The sequence below is a fragment of the Solanum verrucosum genome, unplaced genomic scaffold (genome assembly GCF_900185275.1).
Source record: "Solanum verrucosum unplaced genomic scaffold, falcon-dt-bn FXZP01000064.1, whole genome shotgun sequence".
Lineage (NCBI taxonomy): Eukaryota > Viridiplantae > Streptophyta > Magnoliopsida > Solanales > Solanaceae > Solanum > Solanum verrucosum.
Window position 1 is genome coordinate 1,275,913 of NW_026020144.1, and position 23,672 is coordinate 1,299,584.

The following is a 23,672-nucleotide window of genomic DNA, read 5'->3' on the forward strand; positions in this document are numbered from 1 at the left end:
GAGGTTAATGTAGACAGTTTATATATCTTAGCTTGATGTAAGAATTTGTACTCAGTTATTCTCCAACTCAAACTCGTGAGTCGTGATCCTATAGGTTATACTGATGCAACTTTATTGTTGCTTCAAGACTCCCCTTACGGATATTATTTTCTATATATTTATTGTTTTTACTATCAAGTTAATTATTAAAAAATGCAAGCATCTTAATGGAGTGGTTAGAAGTCAGATGTTGATTTGGCCAACCATTCACTAAGAGAAGATATTGCAGAAGGTGTTCCCTTGTCGTCCCAAAATATGCGGACCTGTTCACCATTTCCCTTTTCTCATCTCATCCACATACAATACAATTGTTAATTAATTCACTAATGGACACTATAAGTATATAATAATGCAAATATTTTATATATATTAATCAATATAATTTATAGTGATAATATATTACTTATTACTCCATCCTCCGGATAATAATAATAATCGATTTAATTTTAGTCACAACTACCAATACCAACTCTTTTGCTAGTATCAACAGATTTAATACCAGTATAAACATTTAATTTTCATATTCACTTGCTTATATGTGCATGTATATTTCAAAAATATACCCTTAATTCCTATAACAAAAGTATATAAGTAGATCTATTTTTTTGTTATTATGAAATTTCATACAAAATAGTTATATCTAGAGCCGAGTCTAGAAATTTGGTTGATCTTAATACAATATTTCTCACTCTAGACACGATATTTGATATTTTATGATTTCTTATGCATATATACATCATAAAAATTGTCATATTATGATATTTCAATATGCCAATATATAAAAAACAATCGAACTCAATGATTTGAGTAAATAATAAATAATTGAATTCTCGTTTAGCATATACTAACATTTACTTAACAAAACATTATTAGATACAAGTTGGATTGAAATAAGTCTAGATCTAACATAAATTGAGTTGACCCTTAATATATGATATTGACTTACATTGGGCTTGATGTCTATTGGAAGTCAACCTTCATAAATTAGGGGGTAATACTGCTACTATAAAAACTTTCGAGGATTTTTACCAAATACCTAAAGTTTAGGGGGCAAATTGAAATTTCCCCTTTCGTGAATTATCCCAATTTTAAATCCCCCACCATTTTAGTGCCCAAATATTCATTTGTTTAAATTACAGTCCCTGTTTTGTAAATTACCCATCGTTTAGGGTTCTAGGGTTTAAACTAACAGAGAACTGAAGCTTATAGTGTAACTTCCTTCTCTACTGCTTCATCTAATGCTTAAAGATTGATTTTTTAGCAGCAAAAAACAACAACATGTCGATTGAAAAAGCAGTTGATGAGGATTTGAAGCAAAATCATAATAGTAGATTAACTTATGAAGGTTGCAATGTATTGCTTGACATCAATGATGGCGACCGTTTAGTTTTTTCTCGTCTTACTGCTGCCTCGTAAGTAATTACTTCCGATTTTTTTGCTTCTGTCTGCTGCATTTAGTTTTGTAATTGAGATATAGTTGATTGATTTTAGTGCATAAAGATGCAGTTTTTTTAACTGGATTATGAATTTTTGAACTGATGGAGAAGTTGTGTTGTGCATTCAGGACATTGAAAATTGGGAATAAGAAGTGTTCTCTTCAGCCTCTTATAGGTTGTCCATTCGGGTCTCTGTTTCAAGTGGAGTCGGGAAAAGAAGGAACCTTTTTGACTCGTTTTGTTGAGAATGCAGAAGGTATTCTTCTGACTTAGCTTTTTCATCTGCTCTGAATGCTGTTATCTCTGTTACCTATTATCGGTCTCACATGCTACGCACAAACACTGAGAAACTAAGCTTTCAGATATAAGTATTTATATAAGTTTCTTATGTGTGTCTGACTACAATTTATACTATATGTAGTGAATCATTATTTTGTTCTTTGGAAATGACTGTATCAATAAATTGGAGTCAAACTTTGTGGTGCCAATGTTTTCTCCTGTACTGTTCTCTACTTCTAAGGGAACTTTAAGCCTTTTTTATCTGGCTGTTAATTTGCACTTGCATAGTATAAAATCCATCTGCATACAATAGACCCTTCTGGTCTGGTCCTTCTTAGAACTCCGATCATAGTGGGAGCTTAGTGCGGACTATAACTCATAAAAAGTAGTAGTTCTAGGAATTTGGGCCACTTCTCCATGTCATTGGTTCAATGAGACTAGCACAACCAGACAAAAAGATCATAGTAATCACACAATGTCTCCCCTTATACTTGTGTCTTGTTTCCCACTGTCCATTCCTTTCAAAGAATGCAGAAATTAAAGTAGTCAAAGTTGCAGAAAGGCAGATCATTGCCCAAAGCATCTTGCAATTAGAGTTGCATCACCAGCTGATTCCACAAGTCGAATCTATGACTTATACATACACATGCTCCTGAAATTATTTTAGATAAGAGATAATAAGATATTTGGTTGTTAATCACATGAAAAATGTCTCATAATAATTTTAAGTTGCAACTAATACCAAAAAAAAAAAAACGTCTAAGAGATAATTCCAAAAAAAAAGAAGAGAATATGGATAATGACCAAAGAGTACAAAATAAAAGCATATACCCTCTTTTCAAATAAAGAATACCTCGAAATTCTTTAACAGACCAAACCGCGGGAACCTTGCTTATTCAACTTGGGGCGGTAGTCATTTACTGGGAGTATTTAGTTTTTGAAGTAGTCAAAAACTAAAAAAGGCAGCCTGATACACTAAGCTCTTGCTATGTGCCGATCCCGGTGTATTGTACGCATCCTTATCCTACATTTCTGCAAGTGTTTGTTTTCACATCTCGAACCCTTGAGGTCACATGTTTACTAATTACATCAAGACTCCCCTTCGAAGTAGCCAATCACTATTTTGAAAAAAAATGGCGACAGACTGACAATTTTATGTGTAATGTAATTATATAGCATTACAGATAATATGGATAATCAGCCTATTATGTTTAATGTTATAGAATTATAATATCATCTGAAAGATTCTAATGCAAGGTTTTCTCAGAAAAATGCATTGGTTTGTATGGATAATCATCATCATAGACTCTTTTAGACTCGGAGGAGCAAGCACGATTAACATAACCTTTTTACTTTATAATAAGGAAGATTACATGGAGGACTTATACTGCAGTTGATGATATTTTTGCCTGTGCAAATGACTTTCAGGGGTTACATTTGTGGACCTTACTGCCACATTGCAAATATCTTGTTTTTGAATAGTGCCAAAGAATGAGCCCTTGCTTTCCATGACGCACTCAAACATTTTTAGTAAAACCAGAACTAGTCTTCTTTTTAGCTTGTGTTTATTCACTACAGTGTATTTCTTGCTTACTCTCTCCAAGCTTTTGGGAGAAAGAACCATTTGAAGCGGGACAAGAAGACTAGGATGTAGAGGTAGTATATAGTTCTTTGACCAAGCTAATATGCAAAGATAAACCAAACTAAATATGCTTATGCATCTCATGTTCAAAGGGCATCCCGTTGCACAAAGCATCCCGAGTGTCACGCTGGGTTCGGGGAAGGGCTGCACCCCTAGGAGTTTGATGTAGACAATCTACCCTTATACATCTCGTGTTACTTTCTCTTATTGTTCTAGTCTCTTTTTAACAAATTATGTGGAATTGATAGTAACTTTTGTGCATTTTCATTATCAGGTAACGACCTTGAAGAAAAAGATGTGGATGGATCTAAAGACAACCGTGCGCTTGTTGATAATAATACTGCTCAGAGTCTCACTAGTGAAGATATTGACGAGATGCGAAAGTGAGTTTGTCAGAGGTTCATGGTTTTATGTGGTATTGTTTATTTATTTTAGTGGGCAGTTTCAAGAGATGTGTGAAAACCTTGCATAAGAATCTTTCACGGGCAGTTTCAAGATTCTATTTTAGTGGATATTGATAATGTCTACTTTCAGTTAATTAGACGACCTCTAGGTTTGGGAACTACAAACTAGTTTGGAATGGTGGTATGCATCATCTGCCGCTGTTTCACTCTGTTTTGGCCAATTTCATTGATATATTAACAGAAAAATTGGAGGTTTTCTGAATCCAGAATTTCTCTAGATCTATATTATATTTTCTTCTGATATGTTTGAACAAAATTTTGGTTGCAAAAGAGTTCTCTTAAGCAAAAGAAAAGGCGGCAAGATTCTTAGGTTTTCATTTAGCAGTTTTGAAGAGAAGTATTAATCTGACTATGTTGCAGGCAGGGAGCAAAAGGGGATGAAATAGTTGAAGCACTCATTGCAAACAGTGCAACTTTTGAGAAGAAGACATTATTTTCACAAGTGAGCTTGGCATTTTTGGTGTTGATTAGTTTTTCTTTGAGAAAATATGCTGACCTCTCATTGTTTGCAGGAAAAGTATAGGGTTAAGAAACAGAAGAAATATGCACCTCGAGTACTATTGAGGCGTCCCTTTGCACGAAGGTACACTCCTGTCTTTAAATTTCCTTTTGTTATTCTGGAGATCTTTATTTAGATGTACTACTTCATCTTTGGAGAAGGGGAAGGGGGAACGAGATTGGATAATGTTTTCACTGCATTTCTTTTATTATAGCTTAGTAAATAAAACTCTAAGAATGGTAACGTAATCAAAATTAAACAAGTTACTTTCATATGCTGCAAAATGTTGCCCGCCTTCCCCAGGTGGAAGAAGGCAGTATTTCTTAGTTGAGCAATGATCCAGTAACTGTCTATTTGTTGTAACTAGATTATACCACTTCATTCACGTGGAACACTCAGTTTTTCTGTGGATGAGTATGTCCTCGTATTGCTTTTTGATAAGTAAAGCATTTTAGGGCTCGTGGATTGTGTTTCACTTTTTATGATTTTCTTTTTTTAATTCAGGTGATAAGTAAAGCATAGTGGTAGTTTTGCATTAATTTCTAAGCACTATTGTTCTTTAAATCATATAATTGATTGTTCTGCATTTAATTTCTGAACTTGAAATCCCCAAGCTATTAGTGGTGCTGTCAGTTGTAGAAAGTCGTAATACTACATTTGGTTTCTAGTTGCAAATCCCCTAGTCGTTGTCTTCCTCGATCTTTTCTTTAATTTCTAACATGTATCTTGCATTTTTCAGCATTTGTGAGGCCTACTTCAAGAAACATCCTGAAAAAATCGGGTAATAATATGGTCTTTTCTTGTGTTTGATCAAATATCTTCATCCGTTATTTCTGGTTGTGATTTATCTTTTTGATGGGAGGGAAAGAAGGATAGACTTTGATAACTTATTTTAGAATCAGAAAATCTTGAAATCTGATATATTCTCCTAGATACTATTTGTCGTTGTGGTTCAGATGCTCATTGTAGTCTAATAACCCTAAGTTTCATATCTTGTTCATCTTGCTTTGCATGATTCTGGGTTTTTGACACACGAGGGGGTTGATTTTATATTCTCTTGATTCCATCAGATTCATGCGAGTGGATGCACTATCTCTACTACTCTGCTTGGGGAATGTTACTGCAAATGCAGATGTACTTGTAGTGGACATGCTCGGTGGTATTCTTACTGGTGCTATTGCGGAACGACTAGGAGGTATGTTTATTTGTTCTTCACTGTAGTTACATTAAGAACATCAAGGGCTATTTGTGAATTGTGATCATTGCTTTATACACATAAAATTTGATCATGCAGATTTGCAGCCTATACTAATTGGAAATTGTATCATGCCTGTGGATTATTGCTACTGATACTGATCATATGTTTGTCAATTTATCATGATGTACACAGCGCTGATGCTTCATAGTTGTGAAACCATGTCGAACATGTTATAGACTTATCGTATTGTCAAATAGTGCTAATTGCAATGAAGTTAATGACCTTATAATTTTTTCATGACAATGATATTAGCAGGTACTGGTTATGTGTGCAATACTTATCGTGGATCGTCACCATATCCTGTTGATATCACAAGGATGTTTAATTTAAGTGATGAAATCTGTAAAAGGTGCACTTCTTTTCCAATGAAATAGAAAAATAACCCATTTAGTACACAATGAAAAAAATTGTATATTTCAGTGGATATGTTTTACTACATTGGTACTAACTATGATCTTTGCTGTTTGTCCACGGGTCTAGAACTGTGCATGCATCACTGACCGACCTGAATTCATTTCAAACTGGAGCTTTAGTGTCTGAGGGTCAGGTAAAATCAAGTTGTAATATAAAAAAATGATCCTTTTTTGGTGTAAATTGTGTCTTCTGTAAGTGTGCCCGTGGATGACTTTTAAACTTCTCTCTAAATAAAACATGTTCCTGCAGGAAAAAACCTTACCTGTCACTCATTCTAGCGGTCTAGAAGAAGTTGGTATGTCAGCTGTAGATGGTGGCATGGATATAACACCTGAGAGAGTTCCTTCTCCAATAATCAAGCCTGTTAAATCCATAAAACCAGGTCAGAAAGCACCTCTCGAGGCCATCAAGTTGTGGAAAGAAAATGGTTTTTCCAGGTTTGAATATAATCTGGGTTTTATTCTTTTCTTTTGACACAAAATATTGCTGCCTTCTATCTCATTTCCAATTTAATATTTCAGCCTAATAATTGCTGCTCCGGAACTGGACCCATGGGGCATTATTAAAGAAGTGCTTCCTCTTGTATCATTTTCCGCTCCTTTTGCTGTTTATCACCAGTATGCTCAGGTATTGTTCTTCACTTGCCAATCTAATGTTCTTAGCCTGCCAGGCTGCTCATTCATTGTTCACATACACAAGCCCTTTCTTATTCAATTCAATTATGCAATAGCCCAACTTCTGTGTTCTTTATATGTCGAAAAGAATTTTCTACGAATGAAATTTAGATAAACATTTTTTTTTAGTAAAACCTTACGTTGTTGGATTTAGTTATCCTGTAGTGATCATGTGGTAGCAAATCAACATCCTTTTTTCTGCTCTTTATTGTCCAAAGCTGAGTAAATAAGTCAAAGAACTAAAACAGATTTTTAGAAGTATCATTCTCATGTTCCATTTGAGCGATACAAGGTATTCGAGAGGAGATCCTGCAATAGGATCCCGACACTGCTTATATTTTGGCTAAATTTGTTAAAAGACTCTGCTTTCTCCCATTAGCTGGTGTGGATGGGTAGGTGGGCGGCTGTTGTGTCTTCTGTTGAATCACTAATTGGAGCTCACTCCTTGTTACAGACTTACATCACCTTCCCTTTCTGTTGGAAAAATAAGATAAAACTGATCCTTTGTTTTCATTGCAGCCTCTAGCTACGTGTATGCACAACCTGCAGATTGAGAAAATGGCGATTGGATTACAAATTTCTGAACCTTGGCTACGTGAATATCAGGTTTGTTTTAACTAAACCCAAACCACCCCGAAAAAGGGAATCTGCACACTTGCACGATTACTTAACTTCATATTTATTTGCATTCTCCAGGCAGATTCTGTCGAGCAGATTATCGAAATTTAATAATAGCTCCACTTGAAGTTGTTTGACATGCATACACTTTTTTTTTACTTACAACTTCTTTTTCTATACTTGCGATCAGAATTTAGGATCTAAAGTCAATAGGTTTAAACTGAGTCTAATACACACACAAAAACTTGCATGTTTTGCATGTGTACTTATGGATCGAACCAAAAACAATGTGTTCAGTTGAACCTACTGAACCAGCTCTAGATCTACCTATGTTTGCTAGCTTGTTAATTGTGCCTGAATTACTTGAAAATATGCAGGTACTCCCATCAAGAACCCATCCACATATGCAGATGAGCGCATTTGGTGGTTATATACTAAGTGGCACGAAAATATCTAGCAGCAACTCCGTTACCAGCTCCAACTAGGATAACTTTTTTTGGCATCTCACTCTGCTTGTACATGTCGTGTTGACGATACCATTTTCCTCTTTCGAGAATATTGTCTGTTAGAATAGATGTAGGATTATCTTGTCTCTTGTCTGGGGCTGAATCAAGGTAACTCATGTTGTACTTTTATTCATTGATTGATGTATGCTTGTATGAGCAATTCTGTAAAATCAATAGACTAAAGAGTCTTTTTCCTCTTACTTTATATGATATAGTATTTGAAGATTAAGTGGTAAATCGTCGAATTATATTGTTGCCTTTCTTGGAGTAAGCAATTGAAGTGTGTTTTGTTGAAGAAATATAAAAAATGTAAGACAACATTAACAATTATTCTTCAAACTCCAAACAAATCGAGGCTAGTTATATGAATCATTATTATTTATGTTTTTTTTTAATCACCTCTATTAGGGGCTGCTGCTACCTACTAAGGAGTTTTTCATATTCAGGCCTTGAATTCAAAATCTTATAGCGTAAGAAACCTAATACTAATAAAAATGTAAATAATCTTTACACGATCTCTTATTAGGATGAATTGTTTGATTGGGGCTCCGTAGGATAGGATAGATAAGGATATTTCATGATTTGAGATATTCTATGAAATTATTTATCCACCTTTTATATGAGAGAACTTATCCTATCATTTTTACATAAAAGATGGAATAAATTTATTCCAAAACTAAATAATACTAATGATCAAATATAAAATATAGTAATTCTATAAAATATTCTGAAATTATTATCTTTATCCCGCTAGCCAAAATAATTTGGAGTAGTAAGTTAAACATGATGAGCAGATTGTGCGGAGTGCCGCCTAGATTTTAAGACGCAAGCTTTTGAAATTCAAAAAATCCATGGAGTGTCGGTTTATCAACACACTTGTCATGACTCATGTCACACCCTTGGAGGAGTGGACAGGTTTAGTACGCTTTCGTTTCAATTTAAATGGTATAGTTTAATTGAATATGAAAATTTATAAATTATTACACCTCAAAGAAGTTGAATAAAGATTACTACCCAAAAATATAACAATATTTTTTTTATTTTTTTAAATAAGTTTTACCCCGTATAATCACTAATTATCATACAATTAACATTGATTACACTTATTACATTCTACCCTTTTCATATACTCCCTTCGATTCATTTTACTTATTATGTTTTACTTCTCGCACTTCTCTTAAAAAATCACTAACTAAACAGATAAATTTCACTAAATCAATAAATTTATTATTGGATCTCAATTTAATACTCTCCTTTCACCACATTAATTATCACAAGAATAAAAGTGTAGAAATCAATTACTTTCTTCTTCCACTTTTTTTTCACGTTTCATTTTTCAAGAGTCAAACTACATGATTTTTGATCATGCATCATATTAGGATAGAAAAAAATATTGCAACTTATAGTATTTTTCTTATAATTTTCAAACATCTAAATATTGATCTAATCTAATTCAATTCTGCTTCATCAAATTAACTCTTATAACATGAAACGTAACAACTAAAAATAAACCTAATAAGTAAAATTCTATCTTGATTTCTAAAATGTCAAAGTAACTTTAACCTATAATCATTACAAGTAAAATTAACAAGACAGGAGAAAATATAGAGTAAGCTAAAAATGCAAAGATCCCTGAGATCTAGCTTTGTTTATTATTGTTATCTTCACCCAATTAGAATCAGGTTTACAGAGAGATATGGGCCCATTTAGTAGCCTGGGCTCACATAAATTTCCGAAAATATTGATAAAAGGTAGGCGCGGAAGCGGGCCCTCGTTTATTCGAATCGAAACTCAGCGCCTCCTCACAGTTTACCACCTATTCATTCCCGCTGTTTTGAAGCCCTCTTTTATTTTATTTTCCGCCATTGATAATTTTGCCTGCTCAATTATGTCTGCTACCGCCGGTGAAAACGTTGATCTCAACTTATCACTAGCAACACCACTTCATCTAAGATCATCGCCTTCTCCTTCCGCCATTGCTGTAACAGCCAGTTCACCTTACCGGAGCCATCCCCGTTTCCTCTCCAATCTTTGCTCGGAATCTCTATCTGTTGTCCCCGGAAATCCTCGTGCATCTGCTACATTCGGTTTTGCTCCGGTGAGTTGAATTGTGGATTCATCGCTTTTGCTACTGTTTTAAAATTACGTGATTTCCGTACGGTTTTGTACTGTTGTGCGCATCTAAGTTTTTTTTTTTTTTTTTAATTGAGAATCGTTTTATCTCGATCGATCAATGCAGATACAGAGTATTTCGGACAATCTAAGTTTAGATATATAAGTAAACGGCTTTTCTGCTTTAATTTTCTTACTTTATCTACCAATGCTTGCTGTTCTACATTCCTTTTTGCTCCGATGAGTAGTATTGATCAACGCAGATATGGATTAACTCTGTCAATCCAAGTTTATATATATGAGAAAAAAGCTTTTACCTGATTTCTGTACCGTTGTGCACATATCAGTTAATTTGTTGTGTATCCGTTATCTTGAATCTTGATTAACACAGATACGGATTAACTCTGTCAATCCAAGTTTAGATATATGAGGAAAAAGCTTTTAGCTGATTTCCGTACCGTTGTGCACATATCAGTTGATTTTTGCGTATCTGTTATCTCGATCAGCATAGATACGGAGTAGCTATGTGAATCCAATCTTATACATAATGAGAAAAAGGCTTTCTCCTTTTTTTAAAAAACTTTTTCTCCCAATGCTTGCACTTAATTGACTCTTGTACATTCTTTGTTGTGTATCTGTGATCTCGATCAATATAGATACATAGTAACTTTGTCAATCCAAGTTAAACTTTATCTCTCGCAATGCTTGCATTTAATTGTCTATTCTACCTTCCTTTCGCCTTTTCTCCTATTTTTAAATTAAGTGATTTCCGTAAAAGTTAGCTCAAAGAGAGGAGGCCCAAGCCTTATAAGGAGTTCAAGAACCTCATCCTTCATCTCGATCAGCATAGATACATAGTAACTCTATCAATCCAAGTTAAACTTTATCTCTTCCAATGCTTGCACTTAATTGCCTATTCTACCTTCCTTTCACCTTTTCTCCTGTTTTTAAATTAAGTGATTTCCGTAAAAGTTAGCTCAAAGAGAGGCCCAAGCCTTATAAGGAGTTCAAGAACCTCATCCTTCATCGATGTGGTACACTGAGGCTTTCTCCTTTTTTCTTAAACTTTATCTCCCAATGCTTGAATTTAATTGCCTATTCTACCTTTCTTTTCTCAAAGAGATGAGGATTCCACAAGCCTTATAAGGAGTTCAGGAATCTCATCCTTCATCATTGATGTGGTACACTGAGGCTTTCTCCTCTTTTCTTAAACTTTATCTTCCAATGCTTTACCGATTCTACCTTCCTTTTCTCAAAGGGACGCAGATTCCACAAGCCTTATAAGGAGTTCAGGAATCTCATCCTGTACCGATGTGGTACACCGAGGCTTTCTTCTTCTTCTTTGCTTTTTTAGCTTTTCTTTTCTCCTATTTTAAATGAAATGATTTCCATAAAAGTTAGCGCAAAGGGAGGAGGATTCCCCAACCCTTATAAGGAGTTCAGGAATGTCATCCTTTACCGATGTGGTACACCGAGGCTTTCTCCTTCTTCTTTTTTTTTTAGCTTTTCTTTTCTCCTATTTTAAATGAAATGATTTCCGTAAAAGTTAGCGCAAAGGAGGAGGATTCCCCAATCCTTAAAAGGAGTTCAGGAATCTCATCCCTCCCCGATGTGGTACATTGATGCTTTTTTTTTTTTTTTTTAAACTGTATCTCCCAATGCTTGCATTTAATTGCCTCATATACATTCCTTTTTCTCCAGTTAAATGTATTGTGTTTTCATCGCTTCCTCCTATTATGTGATTTCCATACTATTTTGTGTTGTTGTGCACATCTCAGTTAATTTCTTGTGTATCTGTTATCTCGATGAGAAAGCTGAGAAGAAGGCTTCTTCTTCCTTTTTTTTCCTTATCTCCCTATGCTTACACTTAATTGCCTTTTCTACATTCGTTTTTGCTCCGGTAAGTAGTATTGTGTTTTCATTGCCTTTTATCATGTTTTTAAATTACGTGATTTCCGTAAACGCTAGCTCAAAGGGAGGAGGACTCCCCAAGCCTTATAAGGAGTTCAGGGATCTCATCCTTCACCGATGTGGTACACTGAAGCTTTCTCCTTTTCTTTTTATAACTTATATCCCAAATTCCCAATGCTTACACTAATTGCCTCTTCTACATTCCTTTTTCTCCGGTTAATGGTATTGTGTTTTCATCGCTTTCTCCTATTACTAAATTAGGTGATTTCCATACTATTTAGTATTGTTGTGCATACCTCAGTTAATTTGTTATGTATGTGTTATCTCAATCAACACGTAACTCTGTCAATCCAAGTTTAGATGTATAAGAAAAAAATTGTCTCCTTTTATTTCTATTTTATCTCCCAATGCTTACACTTACTTGCCTATTCTACATTCCTTTTTGCTCTGGTGAGTAGTATTGTGTTTTCATCCCTTTTATCCCATTTTCAAATTACGGGATTTTTGTAAAAGCTAGCTCAACACGTATACCGGGTAACTCTGTCAATCCAAGTTTTGATGTATGAGAAAAATACTTTCTCCCTTTTTTTAACTTATCTCCCGATGCTTGGACTCAATTGCTATTCTACATTTCATTTTGCTCCGATGAGTAATCTCAAAGAATGGAAGATTGTCCAAGCCTTAGAGTCCAGGAATCTCATCCCTCACTGACGTGGTACATTTCTCTTCAACCATTATCTCAATCAACATAAATTCAGAGCAAATCTTCAATCCAAGCTTAGAAAGATGAGAAGAAGGCTTCTCCTTTCTTCCTTTACTTATCTTCCTATGCTTACACTTAATTGCCTCTTCCACATTCGTTTTTGTTACGGTAAGTAGTATTATGTTTTCATTGCTTTTTCTCCTATTGTAAAATACGTGATTTCCGTATTATTTTTTACTGTTTGGCATACCTTAGTTAATTTGTGTAATTGTTATCTTGATTTACACAGATACAAAGTGACTCTGTCAATCAAAGCTTAGATATATGAGAAAAAGGCTTTTTCCTATCTTTTTTAATAGATACTTTATCTTCCAATGCTTGCACTTAATTGCCTCAACCAACGGCTGCTAGGTTTTTAATCCCTTCTGAACTTTATCGATCTTTAGGCGAAATTGGGGAAGTTTCTTCTAATCTCTTGCTAACGATAGAGATACTACCTTTTTTGTGTAATTTAGTACATCAATCTTATAAAGTATTCCATTAATTGTGTGTATTTGAATGGTTGAATTCACCATTCATACTAAGTTATTGTCGTTTAATTTTGTAGAATGAAATTTTTTTAGAACTTTTCTGGTGATTATACACATTCTGCTCATAAATGTTATCTCCTAGGGGATCATACAATGACCTATACATGTTTATACTAATGGATTATTTCTCATGTCTTGAAGCAGAAAAATGAAATTGAAAAGTCTGAGGAATACACTTGTGGATATGGAGTTAGTCAGAGAAGTCCTGCATCCAACTATTCTCCACTTGAACAAGCACGTAGTGCACATACTAAACAACCCAGTAAAAGGAAGTCTTCTAGAGATACCACAGAAGCTACCAAAGGAATAAATGCAGGTACTAAATTGAGTTGGCATATTACTATATATATATATTGATTTGGAGTTCAAATTTATTAATAATTCAATTTCTTTCGTTTTCTGTTAAAACAGATCTACATGATAACCTGAATTTAGGTGTCACTTATCGATATGATAACTCTTTAGGTACGTTGTTTCGTGTAAATGTAATTTACTGGACCAGATGATTGTGCTCTTGCTGATGTTTGAGATATTGATTAATAAATATGTCATTTTTTGTGGCAGGCTTGTTGACAAAGAAATTTATTGGTTTGCTTCAAGAGGCTGATGATGGAACACTTGATTTGAACCATTCTGCAGAGGTTTTGGAGGTAAACTTTTCCCTTGTATTGTAGGATGTAGAGTATTTAGAAGTTATACCTTATTATTAAGGTTTCATGAATATGAATCTATAAAATTAGTAAAAGATACTATGTGTTCTTTATTTTATTTAGCTTCTTTCGCTTCATATGTGATGCTAAATTTATTTAAATTATCGTTTCCCAGGTGGCAAAGAGGAGAATTTACGACATCACAAATGTACTTGAGGGAATTGGATTAATTGAGAAAACTACAAAGAGTCGAATACGTTGGAAGTAATACACTTGTGGGTTTGGTTCTGTTTTTTAAAATCTTTCATGTTAATGATCCAAATTTATCTTTAACAGAGGGTTCCGGTCAACAAAATCTCAAGGGTTGGATAATCAAGTATCTACATTGAAGGTGATTATAAATTTCTTCTAAGAATGTCTTAGTAAAATAGTGGCTAAAATCAAGGTTTTCTAATTTTCTGTGTAGTATTGTTAAAAGACATATATGCTTTAATTTCACACAGTAGTAAGAATTAATTCAAGCTAATAAGTCGTTAGTCCTATGTTTGCAATACATTGCATTGAATATTGTTCAAAAACTATATTTGTTAATACAAATATTTGAGTAGTTTAATTCAAAGTTCTAAATTATTTTTGTTAAAAAAATAGTTAGTTTTCTTTTTTAAATATAAATTTTGTATTTTTTTTGTTATACATTTCATATTTTCTTAACAAATTTTTGCCACCCCTAATTGCTTCATTTTATAGCTGTTGTATAAACAAAAGCATGAAATTTTATGAAGCTTGAGTTAGAGCTATGTAGCAAACAAGGTAACAGTATGCCTCAATGAATCTCTTAAAAGACACTACTGAAGTAGAAATATTTGCTTGCACCTAACTACTAGTAATAATTTTTGAATGTGGTAAGGAGGGAGGGTGTTTTGTATATTCGTTCATTCTGATTCTTTAACTGAACCTTGCTTTCCAATTAAATGACAGGGAGAAATTGGATATCTAAGTGCAGAGGATCGCCGACTTGATTGCTGCATAAGGTTTGATAACAACTTGTCATCAATGAGGGACATGTTTCTGAGTTTTCTTACTTTATAAATGTGAAACGATTTTCAATACAGGGAAAAACTAGAGCAAATAAGGACCCTGGAATCTGATGTGAATTGTCAGAAGTATGCCTTTTTTTCTCCCGATGCAATTCTTTCTATTCTGAAAATGTGATCAGTTTCTTAAAATCATCTGGTTCGACTCTTCAGGAGCCTCTTTCTGACTGAGGAAGCTATCAGAAGCTTGCCTCATTTCAGGGTATGTAACACCCATCTTACATATGTTATTCGTGATGCTGTTTCAGTTCTCTATAATGTTTGTGGCGTATATCACAGGATAAAACTCTCATTGCTATAAAAGCTCCATATGCTAGTTCTATTGAAGTTCCTGATCCATGTGAGGTGAGTAACCATGGTCTTTGGCAATATGAGAATTACAGACAATATGCTAGACTCTGATCCCTTATTTTTGTTAATAGGATATTGATTTGGAGAGGCAGTATAAGCTTATACTTAGAAGCACAACAGGGCCGATAGATTTGTTTCTCTTGAGGTATCTCCACTACATGACTAGCTTCTCTGCTTTTGTAACCACCGGATGTATGTATGGCTTGGCTGGTTCATTACTTCTCTTTGCGTAGTAGTCTTCCGTTAAAATGAAAGCGATTTTTTTTTACTGTACAAGCAAAAAAAAGAAAGAACGAAACTTCAAGGCCCAATTAACTGACATAATTATCAACAAATGCAGCAAACAGGGTAGGCAGCATGAGGACATAACCGTCAAACATGAGAAGCCCTTGGATGCAGTGTCTGCTGCAAAAAAGATGGATGATGCTTGCCCATCCCCAGTACATCCTTGCTCTTTAGATTCAACAGCCTCAAAGCTCTCGGGTGTTCATAAAATAGTACCTTCTCATAACAGTGTAAGTATATATAACTGAACCCCTCTATTCCCCTTCTGATTTATTGGTAGCTTCTTCCTGTATTGCATAAGTTGAAATGTATGTGAATCAATGTGTGGTTAAACACCATCTGCCTTGTTGTTTTGAAGTGACAAAGTAATTCGAAGCAAAGGGCAATCTCTTTTTGAATATTAACAGGCAAAGTAATCCAAATAATAAGCAGTCACTTCTTGTAACAATAGTTTTTCTATAGTACTGAATTCATATTAAAACACTGATTATAATCCACAACATGTTCTTCCCCTAAACTGCAGATAGATGATGATTACTGGTTGCGCTCGGAGGAGGAAGTCAGCGCTACTGCTCTGTGGGGCATTGAATAATCTTAAAAATGGAGTGGCCTGGTTACAAACTCCATATATGGATACCAGAAGATATACACAAATAAGGCTTCTTATAAACCTGTAAATATCTTTTGAAGCTAAAAAGCTTTACATATCTCTAGCCAGATTATAGTAAGAAATAACTGGTTTTACCTTACAGTTATGCGGTTCACAGGAATATCAGTCTTAAGATTAACCAATGTTGGGAATTGGGACTAGCCTTAGATATGACTTCATTGGACAAGTTTTGTTGGCTGTTATGGTATTGTTGCTTGCCAGCAGCATATGCTAAACATTGAATGATTCTGGGTAATATTGAAGTGAACGGTGATATTTAGACAATTTTGTGAATCTTAAATATCTAGCCTTTATATAGTTACTGTGAATGGCTTATAGTATGTTTACATTTGTTCCGTTTTCAGTTAACGAGATTAGAATGTAAGGTGTTATGTCAACGCTTTTTTTCTTTGACTTGCCCTTCCAAATATTTTTTGCCTATTGGCCTTGGGATTTTAAAGGCGATTTGAGGCAAAATTATAGTGCAGAAGCGAGTAGAAGTGGACAGAGTTTGGGCCAAATTGAAATACAAACCTTTTGGATTATGGACTGGACTTTGTATTTTAATTTTGAGATATATGTATTTTGGAATGGATTTCGGTTTCAGTTCTACCCATATCACATGTGTCTAATGCCAATAAGTCAAATTTCCAAAAGTCCAATAGATTAGTACCCTATGAAACATTAGGGGTCGTTTTGGATTATGGATTGAACTTTAGATTTTATTTTGAAAATTATATGGATTTTGGATGGGATTGGATTTCAGATTCAGTTCTATCCATATCATGTCGTCCAATGCCAATAAGTAAAATTTCCAAAAGTCCAATAGATTAATACCTTATGATGGTGTATTAAGTTTAATACGAAATTACACAATATGGGCGATAGAATGATCTCAATCCTTGTTAACGGTTGAAAGTTATTCATTTTAAGGACCAAACTATCATATTGAGGTAATTAATTGTTGTGGCCTAACTATCATATTGAGATAATTAAATGTTGTGACCTGACTTAAAAGGCTCAAAAGTCAAAACCTAAAGGGAAAAGAGTCTGAAATATATCTGAACTTTGACCGAAATTGTTGTTACGATACCAAACTTTGGAAAGGACCTTTCACCCCCTGTACTATTTAATAGTGTATTTTAACGATATATATATATGCCCGCGTGGACATAAAAAATAATGCATAATTATAAATAGTAATGTATCCACGTGAACACATATATACATTTAAAATACACTATTAAATAGTTCGGGGATAACAACAATTTCGGCCAAAGTTGGAGTATTTTTCAGACCCTTTTCCCAAATTTGAAATATCCAAACCAATTAACCCAAAATCGAATTTAAAAATCTTATTCGAGTTAATTTGGATTGCAATTTCTTCAATCCTAGACTAGAATCAAAAATTCAAATTGAAATTTTCATACCAAATCCGAACGTCCACCCTTACAAGCAACAATCTACCAGGGAGAATGAGTAGCCAATCAACCATCAACTCAGGTATTATGACAGCATTTACTCTTAAAGTAATAGCAATCTCAGAGCTGACACACCAATTGAAATAAGAAAAGCAGTGAAAAAATCAATCCAACAAACAGAGGAGAAGAGTTAAGGTAAAGAGATACAATTATAGAAGCCCAGTCCCATTCCAATTACCATACAGTACATCAACAAAGCCATCTCAAGAACCAGATGTTTATATGTATGTACAGTGATCCTCTAAGATAACTCTTAACTTAATAGATTCATGATCATTTTCCCACCTTAACACAAGGAATAATGAACTACTCTCCAATCGTTGAGCACAAACGTAAGTACTTTAATTTGGATGTTTAATAATGAATTGTAATTGCATCTGGCAATCCTACACACTCTACCCTTATACTTTTCAAGCCATGCTAAAAAATCACGGACAACAGTAATGAATGAACTAAGTTATGCCAGATGTATGGTGTTAAGTACTTGATGACACAAATCAAGGGTTGTTTGAGGACCTTGTCATTCTTGATCTGGCGCGTGTTACTCGGACTGCTTCATCCAAGGCTGTCTCAGTAGGAGGGTTAACACTTTCAGTGGCCGAGGAAGGCACAGAATCAATCTGCACCACTCGAGTTTCAACAGACGTGGAAGGTTTCGTGATTTCAGCAAGGGCTCTGGATGGAGATGCTTTTTGTGTGTTCAGAGAAGCAGCTACAGTTGAAGCCAGTGATTTGGAGGGAGTTGTTTTTTGTGCATTTGCAGCTGCAGTGGAAGCCGGTGGAGGACCTTTGGAGGATCCTGCCTCTTCTGCTGAATCTGCTTCATCCTCGCTTGAAGATTCAAAAGAAGCACGGGGTGCTTGTTCTTCAGCCTGTACTTGTGTTGCTGAAGCAGATGATCTGCGATTTAGTGATGCTGTGGGTTGACGACCTCTACTGCTTTGCCTTTGTGGCTGCAATTTTGAAAGACAGCTCAAATTGATATTTAAAACTGGGATCAAATTCAGCTCTCACAATTTTACAGCTAATCAATAGACTACCAATTGAACATCGAAGACTCTTTTTTTAGAAGTATTGTATTAATCTAAGCAACAAGTGCTGTAAAATATTTACAATAGGGGCTACATTACTGAAAATGTCATGTTAAACACAGAAAACTCATGTACTAGGTTAGGTTATAGTTCTTGTCTATTATTATCGTCATTAATATTTTCTCTTTTTGATCAAGTAAAAAAGAAATGAGGATTATTCTTGTCTATTATTACGAGGGGAAAAGAAAAGCATGAATGGTGGTTTGGCTTTTAGCCAAAAAACACTGAAGCCACATAAAACATTTGTATGCAATTTTGTACTTATCAACTCTAGGTGGGGAAGTCATGCAGTCAACAAGAGGTCTAGGTGGGGAAGTCATGCAGTCAACAAGAGACCGCATGAAAAGTACACAGGTCACCAGCAACAAAATTTCCCCTTAGATTCTAACCCCTATATATTCCAACGTACAGCTAAAATTAACTTCCCTGGCTGGAAAATTAATTAGCGAATCCAAATTAGAATGACAAACACAAACAAATCCACACAGCAAAGCATCAGAAAATGCAACAGTTCATTATCTGTAATCTGGCTATCACCTACACTGAACCCCCAACCTCCCTACTGCTAAGTCTAAAAAGATTCAACCTATCTAGTATTCACAAGCATGTGTTATATATTAAGAGTCTGATGAACAATCACTCCTTAACCTTCAAATCAGCACGGACAGTTAGAGAAGGACTTTGTGGAGTTGCATCGCAACACAGCTGTATGGATTCATAAGCATGCAAACTCTAAAATGAATAAGATCTTCAAATGTCAAACAGCTAAGACTATCATTTAGTAAAGAGCATGTTTGAAATGCTGAAAATGATTGGGCTTGCATATAAACTCTGAAACACATCTTAATGAAAACCTGAGTGGGGGGAGGTGGATTTGACTGCGAAGCAATGTACTGCAAAATGTCGAAAACCCTCGTCTGACCATAGCTAGCAGCTTTCTGCCAGTATAAAAAGAACATATCTCCTGCTCTGGTCCTCAACTCCAACAAATTTTTATCAATCTCAGGTTCATGCCTTAAAATCACGGGTTTAAAAAAGGCATCATACACATATGTAGTTCCCTGCAGTAATTTTATGATAAGATGAAGAACTAATTAGATTACTATGAAACTGAAACCGACCAAAGACAGAATATTTGTTTTTCAATAGAGCGATATATATGAATACCTTAGTTTTGGGGCACCACAAGTAAATGACGAATGCCAGCTTAGCTTCACTGTACATTGGAACCCTTGAAAAGAACAAAGTATCACATAAAATAAGAGAATGTTAACACCAACATGAATATTTCAAAATATAACAAGCTGGAGTATCAAAAATACGATCTGAACAAACAAGTTCATTGTGATTACCATGAAATAAAAGCATCACCGAACCTCTCACAAATTGTCAACATAGCAACTAAGATCCTGAAAAATTGGAGGAACAAGAAAGTTAGAATCGAGATCCACAACAAGATACATTGAGGTCTAAAAAGCAAATGTAACAAGATACCAATATTGGCACCAAAAGCGGAGTTGCTGAATATCAGGTTTGTTCATTTCCACAGTTTTGAAGCATTCATAAGCTGGATAAGCATAACCAAAAACCATCCTGCATGAGGAACACCAAAGATCAAAGCTTTAGAACCTCAAGAAATAGAAAATCCACGACTACTAGTCTATAAAAGCTTTATAAGGGTAATCCAAATCCGAAATTTACACAAGCACTCTGGTGATAAAAGATCCAATCATCTTGAATTCCTGACACAGAAAAAAGATAGCACTAGTTAAAACAAGCTCTACTATCAACACAATTCAGGAGATAATGCATCAGGGGAACTAATCTTAGAATGATCGAAACGAAACTGAGTACAAATGAAACCGAATGGATATAGATGACTTCATATAGCAACCCATTTAACTTAAAAATTGAGCTGATACAACAACAACATACACAGTGTAATTCCACAAGTGGAGTCTGTCGAAAGTAGGATGTACACAAACCTTACCCCCCCTTTTGGGGGTAGAGAAGCTGTTTCCGATAGAAACTCAGCTCAATTTTGTTGTATGAAAATGAATATCAAAATTGCAAATGACTTGAAAACGCAGCAAAACACTAAAACAATTTCATTTTTTTCTTCCCATCTGCTTTATCACTCATTGTTTATAGCAAGACTGAAAAAAATCCCCAAAGAGTTGAAACTAAAACAATGTCAAACAAACAGTATATCTTCAGAAGTATCTAAAAACATAAAAGACAAATTATGAGATCCCAAAAATGATAAAATTAAAAATAAATTAAGTTAAATAGTAAATTACAAACAGAAGAAGAGCAAAAACCTCTGTAACAAACCGATCAGTACCTTTTGCTGATCAATCCAAAGCAAACACCGGTAAACTGACTAGAAAATCCGGTGAATTGGCCGTTACTTAAGGCAAAGCAGGCAAGTAAACGGAGTTAATTTTTCAGATATTGGTGGCACCGCCGCAGTACTCCGGCGAACCGTTGCGATGTCGGCGGAAGAGAGGTGTGTGCGAGAGAGATACGGGGGTGGTAGATTGTGTCGTTTGGATTTTCTCAAACCATTTTATTGAGTTTAAATTATACGGGTGGGCATTTAAAATGGATTTTTTTTTAGTTCCTAATTTTTTTATTTGCAAAAAAAAATAAAAAATCTTACAAAAATAAGTTTTTTTTTCTTAGTTTTTATAAAATGAGAGGTTAATCAAGATAGAAATGGAATTTGTATTTGGATATGAGTTTCACTTGAAAAATTAAACTGCGTGATATTCACAAATTTATAAGTGAAAAATATAAAATTCTAAGTGATGTATACCGTTAAATTTGTTACTCAATATTTCTCTTGAAGTTCAAATACTAAAATTATAATTTATAAATATTTTAGGAAGGACGGACAATAATATTTATGAGTTTTGTTTCTTTTTAGCTTACAATTAATTATTAAGAAATTTTCTTTTTGCAAAAATTATATATATTCGTCCAAATATCAAAAGATTGTTTTTCCGTTTTTACAAAATGATGAGTTAGTCAAACTGAAAATTAAAGTTATGTTTGAATATAAATCTTATTTGAAAAATGGTGAAATAATATATCGTCAAATTTATATTTTAATATTTTCTTTAAAGTTAAAATATTGAAACTTAAGTATTTGTGAATATTTCACAAAAGGACATACTACAATATTTTATAGGATTTTGTTTATTTTTAGCTCACAATTATTAGGAAATTAAATTTCTTATATTTGCTAGTATATGGGACCCAAGATGGATTGGAGAAATGGAATAGGGATAAGTGGATAATGTGCAAAGTATAATGAAAAAACTAAGACCTAATGGATAAGTATACAAAGTGCCAAGTATATTATTTAACCCTATCAAAAGAGAAATGTATAGCACAAAAAAGAAAAAGAAATAAAGAATATTCTTAAATTGATGGGAAATGATACTTCAATTACACTCTTTAATAATAACGGACATACATATGCTTAATTCCTCATGCAACGCCTTTTTCTTTTTTTTTTTTTTTTTTTTTTTTTTTTTACTTTTGAATGTAATTTTGTACGTTGGATATAAGAGAGTAATGTATACATAAATTTTATCATGTATATAAAAATAAATAGATGATTTTCAATAAACGTGAGATAAATAAAATCATTGATTTTGTGTGTGTCCTACAAGTCTACAACCATATCATTTGTTTAATTATTTTAATAGTCTAACGTGGTGAATTTGGATTTGTTTCGAAGCATATAATAATGTGCCTCTCAAATTTCTAAATATTTCAAAGTACGCTATAAATACAGATAATTTTACCAGACAATTTATAATATTATATTATTGTATGGTTGAAAAAGGTTTCCTCGACATTTGGGGTTCATTGAACAACTTTTATATGTGGTCACCACACTCACACAACGGCTATATATGGCATTCTACAATCATGTGATTTCATGTACTATTATTTTTTTAATTATATAAAATGAAATTTTAGTTGAGAACTTAAAGATGTAATAAAACGTATACAAAATAGTCTTCTTTTAAAAATTTAATTTATTTTAGGAAAAAGGAACACCAACAATAACAAGTACTACTTTTAAAAAAACCACATAGATTAATTTCAGGAAGTTGGCAAGGGTCATATTATTCATATACATAAGCTTTGAATAATATATATTGCTCGTACTTTTCAAAAATTTATTATTACGTGTGTATCTAATTGTTCAAAGAGCTTTTTCCTTTTTTTCATTTTTGTTCCAAATGGACAAACCTTTATTTAAAGGCCTTGCTAATATGGAGATCATAAAAGGGATGGTCACACCATCACATGCTTTGCAATGATAGGCACTTTGTTGGCCTGTCACCCTCACACTTGACCCATTTTTATTTTACTTTATCGTTTTCGTTAGATATTCGATATTTATAAAAATTTTATCTAATTTAGATCTATGCTTTATAAGATTATATTTTAAGATAAAAATGTTCGCCAATAAAAATCTTTTTATATTAAAAAATTGAACATAAAGAATTATAGTCAAGGATGAAGAAATCATTTTTTTTATTCTTTAGTTTGCTTTTACGAACAACTAGTCCCTCCCCATTGTCCTATCCGGTTGGTGCATTGCGGATTTTCAGTCATATGTATAGATAAAAGAACAACTTTCACATATAACAAACATAAAAATCATATTTGTATGTTATAGTTATAGTTTACATAATTGCGCTCTATAACTAATTTTATACTTGTTATGGAACTTTTGATTTGTATAATTCGCTAGATACATCCAATTTTATACAAATTGTTCAGTTTTGTATAATTCATTTATACATTGTAATTTATATAATAAGATGTGTATTTGTATAATTATAAGTGTATAGGACGAAAATATATGCATTTGTATTTGTATATACATTTTTCTCTTGTTTT

The 23,672-nt window shown here is 33.8% G+C and overlaps 3 protein-coding genes across 5 annotated transcripts; 2 read left to right on the forward strand and 1 right to left on the reverse strand.

The window, feature by feature from the left end:
• Positions 1-1,181: 1,181 nt before the first annotated feature.
• LOC125827676 (uncharacterized) lies at positions 1,182-8,175 on the forward strand. 2 transcript variants are annotated; one of them, XM_049506994.1, is made up of 13 exons: positions 1,182-1,451; positions 1,604-1,731; positions 3,671-3,779; positions 4,221-4,302; positions 4,373-4,443; positions 5,099-5,140; positions 5,430-5,554; positions 5,873-5,966; positions 6,098-6,164; positions 6,281-6,468; positions 6,553-6,658; positions 7,225-7,311; positions 7,701-8,175. In XM_049506994.1, the coding sequence occupies exons 1-13, from the start codon at positions 1,318-1,320 to the stop codon at positions 7,806-7,808; spliced, it is 1,341 nt and encodes a 446-aa protein (XP_049362951.1). In that variant the 5' UTR covers positions 1,182-1,317; the 3' UTR covers positions 7,809-8,175. The 2 variants fall into 2 exon arrangements, with proteins under 2 accessions (XP_049362951.1, XP_049362950.1); XM_049506993.1 differs by having other exon boundaries at positions 5,870-5,966; positions 7,701-8,028.
• A 1,532-nt stretch (positions 8,176-9,707) lies between these two features.
• Positions 9,708-16,457, forward strand: LOC125827683 (transcription factor E2FC). The gene is made up of 13 exons (XM_049507002.1): positions 9,708-9,927; positions 13,290-13,461; positions 13,557-13,610; positions 13,710-13,795; positions 13,971-14,059; positions 14,132-14,186; positions 14,774-14,826; positions 14,908-14,958; positions 15,043-15,091; positions 15,169-15,234; positions 15,312-15,385; positions 15,581-15,755; positions 16,049-16,457. The coding sequence occupies exons 1-13, from the start codon at positions 9,718-9,720 to the stop codon at positions 16,115-16,117; spliced, it is 1,203 nt and encodes a 400-aa protein (XP_049362959.1). The 5' UTR covers positions 9,708-9,717; the 3' UTR covers positions 16,118-16,457.
• A 1,336-nt stretch (positions 16,458-17,793) lies between these two features.
• Positions 17,794-21,297, reverse strand: LOC125827701 (putative HVA22-like protein g). Of its 2 annotated transcripts, none has more exons than XM_049507028.1 (7): positions 21,068-21,297; positions 20,448-20,488; positions 20,241-20,339; positions 20,099-20,155; positions 19,914-19,977; positions 19,601-19,807; positions 17,794-18,608 (listed from the first exon to the last, which is right to left on the reverse strand). In XM_049507028.1, the coding sequence occupies exons 2-7, from the start codon at positions 20,477-20,479 to the stop codon at positions 18,153-18,155; spliced, it is 915 nt and encodes a 304-aa protein (XP_049362985.1). In that variant the 5' UTR covers positions 20,480-20,488; positions 21,068-21,297; the 3' UTR covers positions 17,794-18,152. The 2 variants fall into 2 exon arrangements, with proteins under 2 accessions (XP_049362985.1, XP_049362984.1); XM_049507027.1 differs by having other exon boundaries at positions 21,091-21,282.
• Between the last annotated feature and the right edge of the window lie 2,375 nt (positions 21,298-23,672).

Coding starts and splice junctions, on each gene's coding strand:
- LOC125827701 (XM_049507028.1), bottom strand. CDS start 20,479: ATGATTGGATCTTTTATCACCAGAGTGCTTGT. Junction 20,340..20,447: donor TTTATCACCAGAGTGCTTGT/GTAAATTTCGGA, acceptor TTCCTCATGCAG/GATGGTTTTTGGTTATGCTT. Junction 19,978..20,098: donor GGTGATGCTTTTATTTCATG/GTAATCACAATG, acceptor GTTCTTTTCAAG/GGTTCCAATGTACAGTGAAG.
- LOC125827676 (XM_049506993.1), top strand. CDS start 1,318: ATGTCGATTGAAAAAGCAGTTGATGAGGATTTGAAGCAAAATCATAAT. Junction 1,732..3,670: donor TTTTGTTGAGAATGCAGAAG/GTATTCTTCTGA, acceptor TTTCATTATCAG/GTAACGACCTTGAAGAAAAA. Junction 5,555..5,869: donor TATTGCGGAACGACTAGGAG/GTATGTTTATTT, acceptor CAATGATATTAG/CAGGTACTGGTTATGTGTGC.
- LOC125827683 (XM_049507002.1), top strand. CDS start 9,718: ATGTCTGCTACCGCCGGTGAAAACGTTGATCTCAACTTATCACTAGCA. Junction 13,611..13,709: donor TCGATATGATAACTCTTTAG/GTACGTTGTTTC, acceptor TTTTTGTGGCAG/GCTTGTTGACAAAGAAATTT. Junction 15,235..15,311: donor AAGTTCCTGATCCATGTGAG/GTGAGTAACCAT, acceptor TTTTGTTAATAG/GATATTGATTTGGAGAGGCA.